We start from the raw sequence: 21,530 nt of genomic DNA, 5'->3' as shown, positions 1-21,530 counted from the left end.
CGAGAGAGATTGTGATTGCTTGGGTGGCACGTGCGGGACAATCATTTATCATGTTCTTTTTTCTTCTTTTTTTTTAAGAATTCAAAGTTATTTTTTAAAAAATTAAAATAAAAAAAAATCAAAAGCTTTTTTCAAATATAAAAATAAATAAACTCATTAAACCCCATGCCAAGTTAATTTTTTCATAACATTAAAAAAAAATTATGTAACATCAATGATTTCAAACAAGTAAAAAAAAAAATAAAACTAAGGCAATTGGAAAGGACCATTTATATTGTTAGAAAGGCAATCAAAATAGCAAATTAAAAAATAATATAAAATAAGTATCTCGTATTTATATTTAATATAATTCAAAAATAAAAATCCTTATAAAAAACTAAATTCAATAAGGATAAAAAATAAATACAACACCACATAAATGAATTTCTAGGATCAGATAATATTGGTGTTGGTACTAATAGTAACACTAATGTTTATAATATTAGTGTTGGTATATTGATGAATTCTAAGGAACAATGAGAAAGATGAAGGCAATGATGTAAGTTTTAGTTTACATGACATACTGGCAGATTGTTTGTTTTAAGTTTGTTAATTGTTAGTTAATGAAAAGTTATTTAAATTATGTATGAATTTTTATTTGAACTATGTATTTAAAGATACTTTAACTATGTATGAATTTTTATTTGAACCATGTATTTTAAGGTGCTTGAACTATTTATGAAAAAAAATTTCCTTATGATTTTACGATATGTTTTTACGATCCGAGTTTATTTTGTATTTTCCGTGTCATGTTAAAAATGAGTTTTTAACAACCTTAGTTTAGACCTTAAATCTACCTATTTTTCTTGTTCAAATCTTTTTATAATACACTTTGATTACTTAATTTATCTCTTTTTTGTGTTTTTATGATGAATTTTCTACATTTTTCTCACACCCTTTTTCTTTTCTTCTTTGGCTGACACTAGAGTATTATTGAAGAATACTATTCATGTTTATATAGCTATCAATTTTCATTATTTACTCTAATGGTCCAATGTTTCTTTTATTTGCACATAGAACCCCATAATTTTCTTTTATTTTGACTAATGTTACGAGCTTTTCACATTTTCAATTTCATCCTTACATTTAATTAAGCTCCCTTAATAATTCATTCACATTAAACAAGTAAATTTCTAAAAATTTCACAAATTGAGATAATCAACAAAAAATATACATTCGTACCACAAGATTTTTTTTTAACCAAGGTTTACGAATAACCTAATTAAAAAAATACAATTATGAACAAAAGCATTAAAAAGTAATTCAAGCTGTCACAAAAAGATTAAACATTTGTCACGATAAGTAGATTATAAAATTGAATTGTTGGACTAAAAAAGATTAAACAAAATAAAAAAAATATAAAACTATAAGAATACAATGACAAGTTATAAAAAAGTGACTTGCTGAACTCAAAACATTTCATAAGTAATCAAATTACAAAGATAGTATGTAGATTATATCATGGAAAATAGTTTAAAAAACATTGTTGAACTCATATTTCTAATTCAGTTCAAATGTTCTTCCCGTATATTCAAAAAACAATAGCAGTTATATTATTATATACATTTTTCAACAACAATCATGTTTAAAAATTAACTAAACATTGATGGAAAAGCTCTAATGAAAAGTCAATGATGTAAGAAACCTATCTAAAAATGCAAGTAAAGGATGAGTAACATTAATGATTTTTGAACAATAACAATAAAAATGATGGAACATTCATGAATTTATAAAGGAGAAAATAATGTGTACTCCTTTTAATTTAAAAAAATAGTTGTAATTTAGTCACTATCCTTGAAAAAATCCCATTAAGCTATGGAGTGGAAGGTGGCCATGTAACCCTTCTCCAATTTCTAAATCCCACAACACTTTTTATTATTTGGACTTAAAACTTGCTAATAAAAATTATAAAATTTTAGCTATTGGGATTATTGCTTTCATATTGATGTAAATGAGAGTTAAAATGCCTTTATATTGAATTCCATCCTTTACCAATTCTTTTATAACCCAATTCAAATTTCAAATTCAAATCATTACAACTAAATGATAATATATTTCTATGAGGAGAAAGGGAGAGAGAGGATATTTGATATTGGTGTAAATGCAGACAAAAAAATATGGTATTTTTAGGTCTTACATTGATGACTCTCATATGTGCCGTGTAAGTTGATTATACCAAGGACAATTTGGATGTCTGTAATTGTAATTTCATATTGTTGTTGCTATTATTTACAACATGGTCCACTACATATGTATATGCTTGTATAAATCATGGTCCACGCCATATTTATACAAAAATAAATGGATGTAATTGTGTGAATGACTCCATATTTAACCTATTATTAGTTGAAGAAATTTCTACCATATGTTATTACAACATATTAAGCAATGACAATTCAAACTTAGAAGTTTACATAAGGTGAACTTTAATGCTTGGTAAGGTCATTAATAAGGGGCATGATAGAATATGTATCATGCAGATATTAATAAGATGGAATATAAGCAGTGTTGGAGACTAGCTAGTGAACATACTATTCAAATGACAACCATACAAATCATTATATTCACAATAACCCCCACATCAAAATTGGTCCATAACAAAAAAATAAAATAAAATCAGAGTCCTAAAAATTACTAGACATGACAGTAGACGTATAACAAGGGAAAAGAGAAGCATGTATTGTATATTTGGCTTTGTTAAAGCATTTAAAACAAGTATAGATAAATAGAGTGAAGGAGTGTAGAATAACTTGCCTTTGTGCTATGAAAATTCCAGTTCCTCACCACAAAACAATAACTTTGTTCTTGGAGAGGTATGCATATATCCACACCAAATTATCAAGATATTGTTTATTGTCAAATCAAACAATAAGAACCTTGAGCAATAGTAATTCATAATAAATTATATATATATAAAAACAAACATGATAATAGTCTAATGAGAATTCTACCCTAAAGTCCTAAAACCTAAAGTAAATTATTCAAACAACAACAACCCATGTTTCAATTTAGTAAATTTTTTACTATAAGTTAAGGATTTTTAAGATAAAAAATAGATTACCAGCTAATCAACACCTTCTCTGTTTTTTCAATGTAATTTTTGAGTTGTTTTTTTTTTCTATTTCATAAAGAAAACAAATAGAAAGATGCTTTCATTTATACAATCACATAAAAATACAATTTCAAGATAAAACACAAAACCTCATAAGTGTAAATATTGAAAAAACCAAAATATATAACAAATTACAATATTGATCTTGAAAAAAAATCAAAACAAAAAAAAAAACATAAAAATAAATAAAAACCATGTGCAAAATAACCTTATCTACTCTACTTACCAAGATTTATAAGTTAATTTTCAATTAAAAGGATGAGTTTATTAGGCTATCACTAGAGATTTTTTAAGAATAAGGCACAATTGGCTTGAGCAAAACAGATAGATCTGACGAGAAGGATGATGTTATTTTAGTATGATGAGTTTTAATGGTTCTTTCTCTCTATTCTTTATAAACAAAGCTTTACAACCAACCTACGATCAATCTTAGTAAAAGCAACTTGAAGCTGATTCACAATAATTAAGTTGAATTCATCTTTTAAACTAAAAAAAATAAATAAAAACTACTATACTTATATATGTTTTTAACCTTATTTATTTTTGTGTTTCAAAAATATTTTTAAAAAAATTTAAATTTTTTTATTTTTTTTATTTCAAATTAATATTTTTTTAGTGTTTTTAGATCATTTTGATACACTAATTTCAAAATTAATTTTTAAAAAATAAAAAAAATATTATTTTAATATATTTTTAAATAAAAAATATTTTAAAAAATAATTACAATTACACTCCTACTTTCTAAATATAGTGATGACATGTCAATCAAATGTTGCTGTCATTATATATTTGATACAATCTAACAAAAATACCTGGATTAAAATAGAAAAAGGAAAAAAAAGGAAAGAAACAAAAGAAATAGCCGTCAATGGCCAAAAACGCAATATTACAAAATATAGATGCGTTTTCACTAATACTCAAAGAAACGTAAAAGGACTCGATGCTGCGATCTGAGAGCAAACCTAAAATAAACATAATAAACACTAAACACTAACCATTGCTTTTTTTTTTTTTTATTTTGGTAATTTTGTCGCTCCACTGCTTCCCCTCTCTCCCTCCTCTAAAACCCCAGCCAAATTCACACAGACAGAGAGTGAGAAAGAGAGAACTATTTACCTTTTCTTTTGTTTAATTTAATCTATCGAGAAAATAAATGGCGTTTGTGTACATACCGGTGCAGAACTCGGAGGAAGAAGTTAGGGTAGCTCTAGATCAGCTTCCTAGGGACGCCTCTGATATTCTTGATATCCTCAAAGCCGAGCAAGCTCCTCTCGATCTCTGGCTCATCATCGCCGTTCGTCTCTCTCTGATTTCTCCTATTCTTTTCTTTTTCGGAATCTCTCAAATAATAATTATTGTATTTTGTGGTTAATTTGATGATTTGATGCAGAGAGAGTATTTCAAGCAAGGAAAACTCGATCAATTTCGGCAGATATTAGAAGAAGGATCCAGTCATGGTAATTCCTATTGTTCTGAAATTTTATTTTTTATTTATTTTTGTTTTCCGAATAGAAAAAAGAAGAAGAACGATAGTGGAGACGAGGAACTTACTGAAATTATTTCGTGATTGATGTTGGTGTGGGTGTGCAGAAATTGATGAATATTATGCGGATGTTAGATATGAGAGGATTGCTATCCTCAATGCTTTGGGGGCTTATTATAGCTATCTTGGAAAAGTCGAGACAAAACAAAGAGAGAAGGAGGAGTATTTTATACAGGCTACCAAACATTACAATAAAGCTTCCAGGATTGACATGCACGAGCCTTCTACTTGGGTTGGCAAAGGTCAGCTTTTACTGGCTAAGGGTGAAGTAGAACAAGCATCTGCTGCGTTTAGGATCGTACTGGAAGGAGACCGTGATAATGTATCTGCTCTTCTCGGTCAGGTGTAACTCATTGATTTTGATGCTTGTAGTGGTTCATATTCAATATTATTGATTTTCTGGCAAGCTTGTGCCTTCCCTTTTGAAAAGCAAGAATACAAAAACACACATTTTGAATAAAAAAATGAAATTGAATAAAGATACAAGAGTAATTTGGATATCATGCCATCTTCCAATTAATAAACAAGCTGAACAAATATCAAAATAATCAAGCTTATTTTTGAAAATGTGACACAAATTTGCATAGCAGTTTCGTATAAGAGGCTCTATGTTGCGTCTTGCATGTTGAATTAGTTCTGAACATGGATGGTGGGAACACTGGTGGTAGATAGCAATTATGAAAATAAATTGAGAATGAGACCAAACCCTTCAAATTTTCCTAGTGAGCGACTGTCATGGGAGACTGAGATGGAGCTTACCTTCATGTGGTAGGGTACAAATGTTGCTGTATCTCTATATAACTTTCCCTGTACTTTTGCAGGCGTGTGTTGAGTACAGTCGTGGACATTATGGTGAATCGTTGACCTTGTTTAAGGTTTGTTACTTTATCTTAACTATATTCCATTATAAAGCACTACTACTCTTACATTTTGTTTCTTGTTTTTATTTAAGTTACGAGCTTCTAAGAGTCATGACAAATCCTCCATCTAACATTGATTTCTTTAATCAAGGTTAACATTTTATTTTTGGTTTTTGTTCAGCGGGCCTTGCAAGTTTATCCTGATTGTCCTGGAGCTGTAAGACTTGGCATAGGACACTGCCATTATAAGCTGGGCCACGTGGGAAAAGCTTGCCTGGCTTTTCAGAGGGTTTTGCAGGCAAGTGATATGAATATTTGTACATGTATTGGATTTATACAGCTCACGCTGCAAGTTCTGTGCTGATTCTGTATCTATATTTTGTGATCTTCCATGTACAGTTGGATCCAGAAAATGTTGAGGCTCTTGTTTCACTAGCAATTTTGGATTTGCAAACAAATGAAGGTGGGCTGGTAATTTTTTCTTTTATCTGTTTGTCCAGATGAATTTCTCATTTTGAGCAGTCTTACTCTGTTGCTTTATTCTGTCTGCACAGCTGCTGCAATAAGGAAAGGAATGGAAAAAATGCAGAGAGCTTTTGAGATATACCCCTATTGTGCAATGGCACTGAATTATCTAGCAAATCACTTTTTCTTCACCGGTCAACATTTTTTAGTTGAGCAACTGACTGAAACTGCACTTGCTGTCACAAATCATGGACCAACAAAGTCACATTCTTATTACAATTTAGCTCGCTCTTACCATAGCAAGGTTTGATTTGCCATCTTTATTCATACAATTGCAGTAAATGTCATATGTTCATACTGTGATTGAAATTTGTTATAAGTGGAGGAAATTGTTTCCTATTGAGAGATTTATCTTGCTGTTTGTATGTGTTTGCAAGACCACACATGAGTGAATTTGATTTTACTTACATAACCTGTCACAAATCATGGACCAACAAAGTCACATTCTTATTACAATTTAGCTCGCTCTTACCATAGCAAGGTTTGATTTGCCATCTTTATTCATACAATTGCAGTAAATGTCATATGTTCTTACTGTGATTGAAATTTGTTATAAGTGGAGGAAATTGTTTCCTATTGAGAGATTTATCTTGCTGTTTGTATGTGTTTGCAAGACCACACATGAGTGAATTTGATTTTACTTACATAACCTGTATGCAAATGGGGTCTCAAAATAAAGCATGGTGTTTAAAATGACTTTTCATTGGCCCACTTACCTATTGACTCACCTTCACTATCCTTTTCTTGTTGCCTTGAAATGCCTTCCACATGCCACTCTATCCTTCCAGCGTTGGCTGTCTTGTTATTTGAACCTGTTCTCATAGCCCAAATATGAGATAGCCCTTACTGTTGGCCAGTTTTTCAACAAGAATATTCTTAATGTCCTCAAACAAAAGGCTGTATACAGTGATACCTGGCATAAGCATTAATCTGGTTTGCGTATTTGAGAAACAAGTTTTGAACTTCACCCTTTTTGCACCTTCTTAATGCTCTGTACATGATGCTATGAGAAGCAGCTGTTTTGGCTTTAATATATTCCCGTATTCATTGTTTTTCTTTCTCTCAGGATTTTATTTATAACAAGTTTTATCTGCCATGCTTAGTCTGTCAATTTTGTTTGGCCCTTTCAACTAAGCAGCGGTGCCATTTCTCTTGACTGTAGGGTGATTATGAAACAGCTTCAAGATACTACTGGGCATCAGTCAAGGAAATCAATAAGCCCAGTGAATTTGTGTTTCCTTATTATGGTTGGTAAACAACAGCCCTTGCCCTTCTTTTGGTTATAGTTATAATAACTTTTTTCTGCTCTATATAAACTTTGTATCAGATGTTGTGCAATAGATCCATTGTTGCAGTATTTTGAATCTTTGATGCATAATGCTTGCTAGTGCTATTTATCTCTTAATTCAACACTTCTCTGCATAACATGTTGTTTCTAACAGGTTTGGGGCAGGTACAATTGAAACTGGGAGAGATTAAAAATGCGTTGTCAAATTTTGAAAAAGTTTTGGAGGTTTACCCTGATAACTGTGAGACATTAAAGGTGAGTGGGCTAGTGGCTTTTTTTTTTCTTTTTCTAATTCACTTTCTTTCCTCCAATTATTTTGGGGACTTTATGCTTCTAATTATTATTTTAGCTTAATTCTGCCTTTTCAACTTTACAGGTCCTTTCAGTTTTATGGGAACTTCATGGTGACAGTTATATTTTGACTGGATTTTTGTTTTTCCTATAGGTTCTTGGGCACATATATGTTCAGCTTGGGCAAACTGAAAAGGCTCAGGAATTTTTGAGAAAGGCTGCAAAAATTGATCCTCGTGATGCCCAGGTAACCGGCACTATTGCTTGTTCTTTCAGAGGGTTGTAAGTTGTAACTTTGAGGTTATATGATTTTTGGATTGACAAGTATTCTTTACTAGGGAATTGAAAAGTTGATATATATTCCGGACAAGGACTGACCTGTACGGTGCACAAATCATGGGAAATGATATCCAGTATAATTTTTGATCATGTTTTTACATTGAGATGGTTTTTGGAAGAGTAGGACTGTAGGAGAGCTGATTTTTGGGATGCCATTTGTTGATGGTTCTGCATCAAGAAAGTTATTATTCTTCTATCAATGAGTTTATTGCCTTTCGTGTCATGACTACAAATATGATAAAGCACTTTACCATGTTAAATCTTAGAAGATCCTGGACCTCAATGTCCTGTGTTTGAAATGCTGGAATCACAGGGCCTTTAGCCACTATATCCCTTTATAAATATTGTCAATATTCAATCACTGAACTTTTCAAATGCTTAGATTACAAGATCCTTTAAGTTGCTAGAACTAATTTGGCATCATGCAATGAGTTACATTCTATTCTCACATCGACAACTTGAAAAAAATCTCAATCATTATGCAGGCGTTTCTTGATCTGGGAGAATTGTTAATTTCAACTGACACTGGAGCTGCTCTTGATGCCTTCAAAACTGTAAGGGCTGTCTATTTGTTATTTCTTTTTATTGTGAATTTATCTGTTTTTGTTAAACAAAGCTCCATTTTTGCACATGGATTTGTTCTAGGATAACTCAGGTTTAAAATATTGTTACAGGCGCGCAGTCTTCTGAAAAAGGGAGGTGAAGAAGTGCCAATAGAAGTGCTTAACAATATTGCAGTCATTCATTTTGAAAGAGAAGAACTTGAGGTTTATAGAGTTCTCTTTTAATTTCATCAAAGCTAGTACAATTTTAGTATATTAAAAAAATTTCTTTTTTAAATTTACATCTTCAATTCACTCTGATTTTGAACCTCTTCTTCTGCTTCTAGTTTCCTGCCATTAAAATCTTGATTGGAAATCTAAAAAATAGTGTGATGTCTTGATGCAGCTTGCTTTGCAAAATTTCAAAGAGGCTCTAGGTGATGGCATATGGCTCACTTTTCTTGAAGGCAAAGCAAATACATATGAAGTTGATGCAACTTCATCTCTTCTTCAATACAAGGACATGCAGATATTTCGTCGACTGGAGGAGGAAGGTCATTCTGTGGAACTGTCTTGGAATAAAGTCACAACATTATTTAACTTGGCCAGATTACTTGAGCAGTTGCATAACACAGAAACTGCAAGCACATTATACCGCCTCATCTTGTTTAAGGTATTTGTTTGTGTGTGCGCATGTGCGAGTAGGCATATTCTCTTATGTATTCTGTTTTATTGATTAATACCACCATCAATTGAAATAAGGAAATTTTTTTGGATGAGTTAGAGTTGAGAACACCCTACTGTCAAGAAAGAAATCAGTGGAGCTGTTGCTTTGACTTTGAACTTCAGAAAATGATCAACGTAGGAAAGTTCAGAAATAACAACTGGTTTTTTTGTGTAATAGTTGAACTCAATTTTCCTCTAGTTGATGCTGTATTAGATAATGCTAATTAGTGATAAAAAACACACATATCTTGGTTTTAACTGGTGATTCTAACTTACATTTACTCCTCTTTTGCTGCAGTTCAAGCTTTCAAATTTTTAGATTTGACATCAATAGTTCTGTATTTAGTCATAAGTGATGTTTCAGATTTGTCTTTAACTTTTTTATCTCTTTGTACAGTATCCAGACTATGTGGATGCTTATCTGAGGCTTGCTGCCATTGCCAAAGCTCGAAACAATCTTCCATTAAGCATCGAACTGGTTATTATCATCAATGCAAATTTACATAGATGTATGTAATTCTGTAAATGCTTTTTTGATGAACATAAACCTTTTCTTTTAAAGGTAAATGAGGCTCTGACTGTGAATGACAAGTGTCCAAATGCATTATCAATGCTTGGTGACCTGGAGCTTAAAAATGATGACTGGGTAAAGGCTAAAGAAACATTCCGTGCTGCTAGTGAGGCAACTGATGGGAAGGATTCTTATGCAACTCTCTCTTTGGTGTGTATCTTGTTTATTGAGCATGCTGCTTTAAATTCTCTTTAGATATTCTGTATTCTCCCCACACTCACCTTTTTAGTGACTATGTTGTGGCAATGCTTTCATAGATGTTTCTTCATTATTTCTAAAACATTACGTGCATCTCACATACTTATTTGGCGTTGTTAGGGGAACTGGAACTACTTCGCTGCAATACGTAATGAGAAAAGAAATCCAAAGTTGGAAGCTACCCATTTGGAAAAAGCCAAGGAACTGTACACCAGAGTATGGATGCCTTACTCTTCCAAACTTCCCTTCTCTATATGGGATTTTCTCCACCCTTAAACATCATATTTTTAGTGCACCTTATAGTCATTTATTTTATTCTTTTATTTCACTTGATTTGCAATATTGCTGTAGCCATTGGTTTGCATCCCAGAAATGTTCCATTGAGTGTATTCGTAATAAGTTATTGAGGATTATGATGAGAAACAAGACTTTGCATACATGTATAACTCAATAAACATAAATCAGAAGGGAACCAGAATTTATGCTTCCAATTTCATGAAGGTCTATATAGAGCAACTTTCAAAAGGAGTGTATTTTATGTATTTTTTGTCCAAGGTGATGTCTAAATAACATAGAAATCTCATTCTAGCAATCATCTCGCATAAAGAAGAATGCTATATGATTGAATGAGTAGAAAAGAAAAACATTGATAAGAATGAAAGCTATATGCAAGAAGGCTGATTTTAAACTTTGATCTTCTATCTGAACATCTTATAATTTTCATGGACTTCGTGCATATTGCTTCAATTTGGTGTTAATTGACAACCTCTCATCTCACTTTAACACTCCACTTAGAATGTGACGATAAATCTTAATGGCCCTGGAAATAAAAAGCTTGATCTGTGACTAGATGAAAATAGTTCATCATCATTGGCTTATCCTCACAGGGCCCTCAATATGGATTTAGCTTTAACAATTTCAGTTTTCCTGAGTTCAGGACCTTATTATGAGGCTATTCCTTTCATTTATGTGGGCTCTTTAGGTTATAGCCTTCGGCCTGTTGCTTTTATACTATGTATTTCTTGTCAATACAATAATGTTCTCATAATAATCTTTGATGTTTTAGGTTCTGGTTCAGCATACAGCTAATCTTTATGCTGCCAATGGTGCTGGAGTAGTCTTGGCAGAAAAAGGACACTTTGATGTATCAAAAGATCTTTTTACACAGGTAAGAAGAATAGTTATTCATTTTTTGCATTGGATTACAAATTTGTCCTGTCTCTTTTCCTTTAAGTGAATTCTTTGTTTGTTTTGTGATGATATAGGTCCAAGAAGCTGCAAGTGGAAGCATTTTTGTCCAGATGCCAGATGTCTGGATAAATTTGGCACATGTATATTTTGCTCAAGGAAATTTTGCATTAGCTGTGAAGATGGTGAGTTCATCTCATTTTATTCATATTTATGCCTGATCGTGCATGTCTGCAGTGTTATTATAAATATTCTTTTGAAGTTCCCTTGTATAGCATCTTTTGCTGATGACACTCTGTTTGTTGCAGTACCAGAATTGTTTGCAGAAATTCTTTTATAATACAGATTCTCAGATTCTTCTTTATTTGGCGCGCACTCATTATGAAGCTGAACAGTGGCAGGACTGCAAGAGAACTTTATTGAGAGCCATCCATTTGACACCTTCTAATTACACACTGAGGTTCGATGCAGGTGTTGCAATGCAAAAATTCTCAGCATCTACACTACAAAAGACAAAGAGGACAGTAGATGAGGTTAATTTTTTATTTTTTTTTCTTGGCGTGATGGAACATAATCAGTCATTGGGTAAAAGCCCTCAGACCATGTTTTTAAACTCTTCAGATCACAAAGATGAAATCTGTTGTGACTCCAAATCAGGCTGGCAACCAGATTTTCATATGCTTTGTTGGCCTCCATCACAAAGCTATCTAGTTACAATAATTTGGTTTTATAATAACAGGTGCGTTCAACTGTTGATGAGCTGGAAAATGCTGTCCGTTTATTTAGTCAGTTATCTGCTGCTTCCAACCTGTACTTTAATGGGTTTGATGAGAAGAAAATCAACACCCATGTTGAGTATTGCAAACATTTACTAGAGGCTGCTATAGTTCATCGTGAAGCAGCTGAGCGCGAGGAACAGCAAAACCGACAGAGACTAGATCTTGCTCGTCAGATGGCATTGGCAGAGGAAGCCCGCCGCAAGGCTGAAGAACAAAGGAAATTTCAGGTCTACTGTTGTGCTCTTGCTTCTTGTACACCTATCACTTTTGAAAGAAGGTAAAACCTAATAATATCTGTATTACAGTTAGAGAGGAGAAAACAGGAGGATGAATTAAAACGGGTGCGGCAACAAGAAGAGCATTTTGAGCGTGTGAAGGTAAAAAAAGTTGTTCCAGGTGTTCTAGTTTTATAGTAAGCAAACCATAGAAAATCAAATATTTCCTTAAGAATGCTGGGATTCTGACTGCATAATGTTGGCACTTGCAGGAGCAATGGAAGAGCAGCACATCTGCTTCTAAGCGGAGGGACAGGGCAGATATTGATGATGGTGAGGGTGGGCACGGTGAGAAAAGGAGGAGAAAGGGTGGAAAGAGGAGAAAGAAGGAGAAGAGCTCAAGGTCACGCTATGAGATGGAAGAAGCTGACATGATGGATGATCATGATGAACCAGAAGATGATGATGCCAACGTGAATTTTAGGGAGCCTGGATATCAAATGAATGATCAGGATGACAATGCAGAAGAGAATGCGCAGGATGTTCTTGCAGCAGCTGGGCTGGAAGACTCTGATGCAGATGATGATGCGGTAAGAACTTGTTTGTTTTTGTTTTCAACTTGCAACTCTAATAAAGTAATGTTTTTTCATGTTGAAACTTAGCTACATTACTAGCTATCTTAAACCTGCTGGAAGCACCCAGTGATTGTGGAGCAATTCAAACTTCTGTAGCAATTCAAAGTTCTGTGTTGTGATTAAGTGGTTGCTCAAGTTTGTAAACTCTTTATAGATGCCTGATAAGTTACTAGTTGTTATGAAAGGTTTATTAGTTTGTTGGTGCTAAGGTTTGTTCATATTATTGATGTGCTACTTTGTCTATGAAATCAACGAATTAGAACTAGTGAATCATCATTTAGCATCATTAAGAGGCTGCTTGGTAATTGTTAATTAAACTTTGTTTTATTCTAGCTATTTAATCGGTTTGTTTTTTAGCAGCAGTTCATTAAAATATGAAAATTTCCCTTTCTCATGTATTTTTCTGTGTTGCTCCTTTGGATGAAGGCTGCACCTTCATCAGCAGGCAGGAGGAAGCGGGCATGGTCAGAATCTGACGAGGATGAGATTTCAGAGAGGAAGCCACAGTCGAGCCTTTTGCGAGAGAATTCTGCTGATCTGCAGGATAGTGATGGTGAATTTAGAGACAAGAGGCAGGAGAATGCTGCTGTTGATGATGAGGATTGATATGGAACATTTTGAACCCTCTTTAAGGACAGGGGGAAACTAACATGCCGGCATACGGTGAATGGCCTTGCACTCTGGGGAGGTACTCAAATCTCTTCCAGTGTTTTGGTCCCCTGAATTACTTCCATAGTTCAATTCTGTATGGTTTACTATAGAAGTATCCTAATGAAAATGCAACTTTTGCATCCTTGTATATGCACCAGCCACGCTGAACAGTTGCATCCTTGAATTTTTTTAGAATCTTATATATTTTAGGCAGAAGCTGTACAGTTGAGATTCTCTGACCAATCTCTATTAAGAAATTGTTGAACATCCAAGTTACCAGCTCGAACTTTTCTTTTGCTCCTTCGGGTCTGTAGCCGAGGTGGGATTGATAGGGAGGGTGGATGAGAAGGGATGAATGAGATAATTTACTAGTTTGGCATGATGGATTGAGACCCGAGGAAAGAAAGGACTCTTCCAATCCTTCCTCAGTTGTAAGTTACAATCCATCCAATTTGGGCGGATTAACTTTCGTTCTTTCCTTTATTTTTAGCCAAACAAGTGAGCAAAGAGTTGGAAGGTTAACATCCATCAATTCACTCTTACCATTTTTCAGGTCCTTCCTAACAGCCCATTTCTGTGATGAGACCCCTTTTAGTTGGAGAGATTGAAAGAAAAATGCAGATTTAACTGGGGTCAGACTCACAAGTCAAAGAGTGCCGGGGTTGCTGCCCTCTCCGCGAGTTGCCAGCCAGTGAAAGGATGGTTAATTTGAGATTGAGCTCTATGGATTTTAATGACATAATTGTCTGTTGAATTGATGTGCTTGACGATGAGTATCCTTCTGTTGGAAATGTAAGGTCATATTGTCAGACATGGGACCTTTTCTTTTGGGATGATTACTGAGACAGTCAGTCTTCTGATAGGAGGTGTTTGGTGAGAGGATTGGTAAAAAGTTTGCTGCCTGCAAGATTCAGTGGGAAAAGCCTTTTTAAAGCCTGGTCTCTATGCGCTTCTCCTTTTCAGAGGAAGGCACCAGACCCCCGCATGGACATCCATCAGAGGGTTCAGAACAGACACAGACTAGCGCTCTGTTGGCCAAGACCTGCACCTGAAACCCCCCCATGGCTGGCTAGTTGGCTTCTTTTTTTCCATGACTATAATCCACCTCGTCTCATCGCAATAAAAGACCACCAACCAAAAAGAGAAAAAAAGAAGGTTCCTTTCGGTAGGTTTATGGAAGAGAGCCGTCATAAATGCATTTGCCTAACTTGGGAGTTGATTAAAGATGAAAGAGTGACAAACAAAATGCCCGACAAATCCTAACCTCCAAGAGTGAAACCTCCCTGATTAAAATTCAAGACAGGCATTTCTTTAGAGCAATTATCAAGTACACATACCAGCTTCATTGTTAAGATAGAATTAGTGTGTCATGTTTGTTGAGCTATAGACAATGGCACCATCAATTGGGTATACTCGCATTTGTTATCAAGTCTTTTTTTCCCCAACGCAGGAACAATTCTGATATAATTGTAGCGGTGGGTTGATGACTACAAGTAGAGTCTACTCGTACAAATCTCAGTCAGGTGAATTGACAAGTGACAAATTAGCAAATCCCGGGACTATGAGGTCCCTCGTCCATTACTAGTGCAAGGTTGGGCAAGTGTCTGAAACTGAAAGGAACCATTAATGGAACCCAGAAGATGATACCTTCATATCAATGGCTTGGCTACCATAAAGTAGAGTCCTTCAAATCTATTTGTGAAAATCCTAAAGTGAAGTAGGAAAAGAAGAGAACCCACAAGGCAAAAGACATTGGATACTCTTCATTAATAAACACACATTTAATCCAATCTCAATCACATTTTGCAGAAAAAACCAAAAAAGAGTTCAGCAATTCTGAGGTCTCTTGACAGAAGGCGGTGACCCCCCCTCCCACCAAGTACATCTTGGGCCAGAAACCCACCAGAGTAAAATCAACCACCTGCAAAACAAAATAATTTAATTTCGTGGACAAGAAGTATTTGTCCGGTTCGAAAAGAAAATCCACAAAAATTAAAGGTAAATAGATATCGACACCAAAAAAACAGACGAAGAAGATTGAATTGATTACCATTATTAGTTCTTGAACTGAAGATTGGAAGAAAGTCATGAGAGGAGGGAATGGATATTGAGAGTCCGGTTGCTGAAACTGATGCACTTTTTGATGATTTGTCATCCAAATCAAGCCATGAATCTTTATCCTTTGGTGGCCATTCATCAAAGAAACGGTGAACAGTCTTTTGGGATTTTTCCTTCTCCATTTTTATGGGCCCTAGACTGTCTACATCACTACTTCCCAGAAGATAGTTATGTTGACACTGCTTTTGTTGTTTTGGGGTATCGGGATCACTCAGGCTTTGAAGCTGCAAGTAAGAATATTCGTTGTGTAAACTAGACAAGCTCCTTTGCTTTGAAGAGTTGGTGGTAGAAGGAGAAGAGTTCATTGTGAGTGGGGTGAGTTGCCAAGCATCATCCAAAGATGAACCGGACAAGCTTCTCATAGAACCTGAAGGTTCTGAGAAGAAAGCATGCTCATCAACCTCCTCTTTCAGCCCATAAACATTCCTGTTTCTTCTTAGTTTTCAAAAAAAAAAAAAAAAACTAATAAGAATGGATTTTAATAAACAAACCACAGAAAAGTAGTATAAATGTCACATTACTTTTGCAAAACAGACCTGTAATCTGTATTGGCCAGAGAAGAACCACCAGAGTCCAAAAGCAAGTGAGTAGGATTTTCATGAGGGGACAGACCAATCCCAAGGGGTCTGGAAGAAGACAAGAATTGATGATTTGGATGGGCATGATAACCTGCAGGAGCAGGATAGTGAAGGTGATTCTGGTGGTGGGTCTTAGGTGACAATAACGAAAGAGAGGTGGGGGATGTTGTTAGTAGTGAATTATTAGAGTGGTTTCTGGTCATTGATGAGACAGTTGGTGCTGTTATTGATTGTGTTGCAACTTCCACAGGCTTTCTTGAACGGTTCTTCCCTCTATGCATATGTTTCTCACAGTACTTAGAATCTGGGTATGCTTCTTTTGAGCATCTCCATTTCTTTCCATCAGTTCTCCTGCACCTCCCCGGTTCTGGATCTATTTTCCTTCCCAAACCCATCTGAAAACAGCCCCAGGAAACTGCACCCACAAAACACACCACATATTAGCTAAAAGAAACCCCGGATGAAAGAAAAGAAATACTTTTCAAGAAATTTCTGTGTATATAAATATATAGTGGGTTCACAATGTGGAGGTTGGCAAGGAAAGAGCTTTGAAGAGAGTGAAGAGTCCAAGCAGCCACTTCTTTTGATGGTGAAAAGAAGATCGGGAGGGATGGGGATGCCTGAAACCATGTACTTGTAGATTAGGGCTTGATGCTCAAGCTCTTGCCACTGGGATGCAGTGAAGGGAAACCTGTTTCCTCCACTCATTATCATATTACCCTGGAAGAGAAAAGAAGAGGAAGGAGAAGAGACAAGTCTCAAAAAGAGAAGAAAGATAAGGAAAATGGAAAAGAGCTTGTTTTTAAGCTTTAACAGTGAAGTGAAAGAGCAGGGACAGTTGCAGAAAGAAAGAAGGGAAGAAGCAGGTTGTGTGTGTTGGGGAGAGTGAATGTGTGTGGTTTATTACTTGTAGTTATTATTACTAAATGGCTTGGAGAGTAGAGTAGGTATATTTATTTCAGGGACCATTAGCCTGCAGAATCTTCTGTACATGGATAAAACTAATGGTTCTCATAACAGTGCTGCCACCCCTCCCTCTCTCTCTCTCTCTCTCTCTCTGCTTATATGATGTCTGAACCTCTCTGATGCTGCTGCAGGTAAGCTGCCTGGCAGCTCTTGTCTCTGACAAAACTACGGAAACCCATAAACTAAAAGAAGAGAGCGCATTAAAAAGACTGTAAAAAACAATAGAGAAAAAAGTAATAATTTTTCTTTACTATCAAGGCCAGAGAGGAGTTGGTGTCTGAAGCGAATGCCTGCACTGAGAAGGTTGTACGGTTTGAGCTTTTACTGCTACTAACTCCTTTTCCTTTTCTGTACCTTTGCCTCACACCCCAGTGCCCCCCCTCCACTTACCATTTGACCTTTTTCGATTTGGGAAATTGAGAAAACGAGAGAGAGAGAGAGAGAGATTCAGGTTAGGGCAGGAGGGGGGGTCCTTTTGGGTTCTGATAAAACTGAAATCCTCTCTCTCGTTTTCTCTTTCTTCCCCCCTCTTTTTTTGTTTTTTTGCTTTACGAGAAAAAAGATATGTATATTTTAATTTCATTTGGTTCAAATGGTCATCCCTCATCAAGCTAACATGTTATAGTTTGTTCGTCTTTTTCAAAACAAGCCAGTTTCTGTAGTGTAAGACTTCTTTATGACGTGACTCAGACTCCCCCACTGGCTTTACTTTTTTTCCCTTTTTGGTTAGTGTCCAATTCATCACTCCTTCAGCCCTCTGCTTAAACACGGTGAGACTTCAGCAACCTAATTATGCCTTAATCACAAACCAAAACCAGAAAGATGCATGAGAGCATACATAGTTCATCACATCACATGGATAAGAGTTCTTGCTTCGGTCTTCCGGGATCTAATCTCCATCGTGTACTTGTTGTGCCAGAATTTTCCAAATAAATAAGATTCCTACCAGCAAAACAACTGCTGCTTAATGGGAGTTAATTGCAGCATTGTTTATGTACACCCAGATGATAGTATATCTGTCCCTCCCTCTTGAAAGAAAAGATGTGGTTTATCTACAAGCAAGCTTAGGGTTTCTGGGTAAAATATGAGTGGAAACTCAGGGAATTTAATTCCCTGGAACTATTCTTGTATTGTAAGTTTAGCAGTGGCAGGAAGTTGTACAAAAGTAATGGATGCACTACTCTGACACTGCTGGTGTAATTTCCTGCCAGACCCAAACACATGCAAAATACCCTTTTTTTAGCACAGAAGCCCCACTTGGAACAGAACATCTCCCCAGGTGTGTTTGCAGAATTAAATTCCCTTTCAAGTTTCACTGAGCATGCACGCCTAATAGCATTATTTTCGCTGACGTCCCAAAACCATTTGACTCCGAAGTCTTTCTTTCATCATCAGTAGCTTTGGTTTATTCTTGATAAAAACAAATCTCTGCAGCAAATAATGCAACCAGAAGGCAAACTAATTGGTATGGCGTCCATCAGGACCATAATATTTAATCCCTTTATTTTAAAAAACCTGGAAGCAGAATTACATTCAAATGAGACTTTCATGGGCAGATATTTCATTTATGAAAAGGCTTCCATAGAAATTCTACTAGAAATCGAGGATGAGGAAGCTTTGTTTATTCTATGGCTTCTCACACGAGGAAGTTATCAGGGTGCATGCGTATGTGTGTGAACTATATGGAGTTGTGTATTAAAAAACAAATTAATTGCTTAAGCTGGCTCAGCTATGAAACCCACGCCTGGACAATATTCGATTGCTATCTTAGGATATAATAAACAGAGATATGAAGGATAAGATGGAGTTTTTATCTTTATCTCAGAGATAATTGATTTTTTTGTCACCTTAAAAAGAAGGGATAAAGGGGGAACCCCCGCCCCCTAAAAATCCTTTTAAATATTTTATAATTTCAATCTCAATCATTACATTCAAATCTAGACCAATGATTTTAATTACGTTAATGAAAACTAGAAAATATGTAAGTAAAAATCATTAAAAAGATATGAGAAATATATACAGAGAAAAAAAAGAGAAGATCCGAACAAAATCCGATCAAATTATTGAATAAAATTGTCATATCTTCCAGGTGACCTGTTCATTAGTAAAAAATACAAAGATTTTTCGAGAATAGACTAATTGTTCTAAGCAACTTACCTGTTGGTGAAAAATACAAAGATTTTTCGAGAGTAGTCTAATTGTTCCAGACGACTTGCCAATTGATGAAAAATACAAAGATTTTTTGGAAGTGGTCTAATTATTCTAGGTGACCTGTTCGTTGGTGAAAAATGTAAAGATTTTTCGTGAATGATCTAATTGTTTTAGGCGACCTGCTTGTTGGTAAAAAATACGAAGATAAATTGTGAAGGTGGTCTAATTAATGTTCTAGACGACCTACCCGTTGGTGAAAAAAACATGGAACTTTTTCAATTTTGATCTCATTGTAATGGATGACCTATCCAAATGACGAAAAATATGCAGATTTGTTTTTAATATTGATCTCATTATGATGGATGACCTTTCTAATTGAAAAATACAAAGACTTTTATTGGGTGACCTAATTCTCATGGGCGGCCTGCCCTGGTCCAAAATTTCTCAAAAGTGAAAATTTTTCAAAAGTATTTTTTATTTTTAGCCATTTCAAGGTGGCCTTCCTTTTCATGGATCCTAGCGGGGATTTCTCTTATGAACTTTTGCACAACACATTAGTTCAATATTTTTGAGTTAGATGATATGCATGCATCTTTATCTGATTTGAAATATAGGCCCCCATTTCTTCTCAGTCTTCTTTATTGCTTGATTGATAAGGTCTTATTATTTCTGATTTGAGTCCTCTTGGTCGTTTGGCTTTTAGCCCACTTGAGTTGGCCTATGTAGATATTTTTTGGAATGTTTCCAATTTTACCTAGCTTAGCCTTTATGGTACCCATCGTGACCCATTTACTTGGCGGAAATTCTCTATCTCGTTGATCAATTTGAGAAGATCATTCATTACTTCTTTGTCTCACTGCTAAAAACATTCAATGTTACATGTTGAATGGGTCAAACTGCCTTTTATAAACAAAAATGCCCCCTTGTCTTGTTATAAAAAATGTTCCTTTTTTTACTGTTACCTTGAAGGGATCAATTCACCTTCTAAGTACAATATTACCCCATTGTACTGGCTATTGTCCCTAGGTGTGCTCTGTTAGTGACCTAGACAAATAATGGTTTTAAGTAAAACCTTCTCTCATTTTTTTTTGTTTTAGTGAGGAAATATTTGTCTAGAATGAATCTTGAAATCTTGATCTTGCATTTTAAAAACAAAAATTGTTTCGATGTGAGTTTAAAACAATTTGTTTTTGAAATCTTGCAACTCCCTGGTTATTTTTTTCTTGGAAAGGAGATGATTTTTTCTTGTGTCAACAATATTGCCATTGGTGAAGGTACATCATGAGGTGACCTTCTACTTTTGTGGGTTTCAAAGCGAAGGGCTCGAGAAAAAGCTCGAGGTTTTGTTTGAGAAAAAATTATCTCTTTTTAAACCCTCATTTTATTAACATGAATAATAATCAGTAGCTTTCCTCGATATCATGACTCTTATGAAAAAGTACTTTTTGCATTTTAAGAGCAATATTTATTGTTCCAGGTTACTTGATTGATTAGAAAGGACTTTTATAGGAATGTAATATAGGTTGTGGTTCTTGACTATGAAAAAAAGAGGATTTATAAAGCTCAAAAAATGTTTCAAGGTTTCAAAGACTTAGGATCACTATCATCAGTTTGACTCTTTATGTCTTTCAATTGTTTTCTTTTGCTGCTTTTCTTTGATTTGCTCTTTTTCATTGTTTTGGTCATGCCCTCTAGCTTTTGAGTTTCTTAGGCTCTTTTGCCTTTTTGGTTTTCTCACGGCTTTTTCATCATTATTGATCGTTGAAATTTCACTTGCCCTAGTGTGAGGTGTGATTCTAGTCGGGATTTCTTATGAAAATTTTTTTATTCAGGCTCAAGAGAAGACTGACACGATCAAAAGATTGATGTCTTATCCCAAGTGCAAGAGTGTCGAAATAATAAATAACTCGGCAAGACCGAGGTCGAACCATAGGGAGGTGAACTATATAAATTACAAATAATAAAATGATATTGATGTTGAAGAGAACTTTGAGATGTGATAATAATGAAAAGATTAAACAAGGATAAAACAATTGTCAAGGTTAGAGGATTCACTAATAGTATTAGAAATAAGTAAAGTATAAACTCATTATAAATTATTAACATGATCATATTAATTATCTTATTTTTATAACACCATACTTATGAATATCATCAGGCATTCATGTTGTTAACTTATGTTAACAACAAATCAAGTTCCTTTCATAGCACAGGT

The 21,530-nt window shown here is 34.8% G+C and overlaps 2 protein-coding genes across 4 annotated transcripts; one reads left to right on the top strand and one right to left on the bottom strand.

Moving 5' to 3' along the window:
* The first annotated feature begins 4,140 nt into the window (after positions 1 to 4,140).
* Positions 4,141 to 13,774, top strand: LOC18100352 (protein CTR9 homolog). The gene is made up of 23 exons (XM_024603027.2): positions 4,141 to 4,445; positions 4,542 to 4,608; positions 4,742 to 5,037; positions 5,516 to 5,569; positions 5,736 to 5,852; positions 5,954 to 6,017; positions 6,109 to 6,323; positions 7,242 to 7,326; positions 7,522 to 7,622; positions 7,813 to 7,905; positions 8,483 to 8,551; positions 8,672 to 8,764; positions 8,946 to 9,212; positions 9,663 to 9,743; positions 9,828 to 9,986; positions 10,155 to 10,250; positions 11,101 to 11,202; positions 11,300 to 11,407; positions 11,531 to 11,755; positions 11,962 to 12,228; positions 12,307 to 12,378; positions 12,489 to 12,806; positions 13,278 to 13,774. Exons 1-23 carry the CDS (start codon positions 4,305 to 4,307, stop codon positions 13,455 to 13,457), a joined length of 3,270 nt encoding a protein of 1,089 aa, XP_024458795.1. The 5' UTR covers positions 4,141 to 4,304; the 3' UTR covers positions 13,458 to 13,774.
* Positions 13,775 to 15,242: 1,468 nt separating this feature from the next.
* On the bottom strand, positions 15,243 to 17,672 carry LOC18100351 (growth-regulating factor 1). Of its 3 annotated transcripts, none has more exons than XM_024603030.2 (4): positions 16,720 to 17,672; positions 16,157 to 16,613; positions 15,553 to 16,046; positions 15,243 to 15,423 (listed from the first exon to the last, which is right to left on the bottom strand). In XM_024603030.2, exons 1-4 carry the CDS (start codon positions 16,910 to 16,912, stop codon positions 15,416 to 15,418), a joined length of 1,152 nt encoding a protein of 383 aa, XP_024458798.2. In that variant the 5' UTR covers positions 16,913 to 17,672; the 3' UTR covers positions 15,243 to 15,415. The 3 variants fall into 3 exon arrangements, with proteins under 3 accessions (XP_024458798.2, XP_024458797.2, XP_006381639.3); XM_024603029.2 differs by having other exon boundaries at positions 15,553 to 16,055; positions 16,720 to 17,671; XM_006381577.3 differs by having other exon boundaries at positions 15,553 to 16,052; positions 16,720 to 17,666.
* Between the last annotated feature and the right edge of the window lie 3,858 nt (positions 17,673 to 21,530).

This window comes from Populus trichocarpa, chromosome 6, assembly GCF_000002775.5.
Source record: "Populus trichocarpa isolate Nisqually-1 chromosome 6, P.trichocarpa_v4.1, whole genome shotgun sequence".
NCBI lineage: Eukaryota > Viridiplantae > Streptophyta > Magnoliopsida > Malpighiales > Salicaceae > Populus > Populus trichocarpa.
The sequence above is the reverse complement of the archived record's forward strand: the minus strand, read 5'-3'. Positions and strand labels throughout refer to the sequence as shown.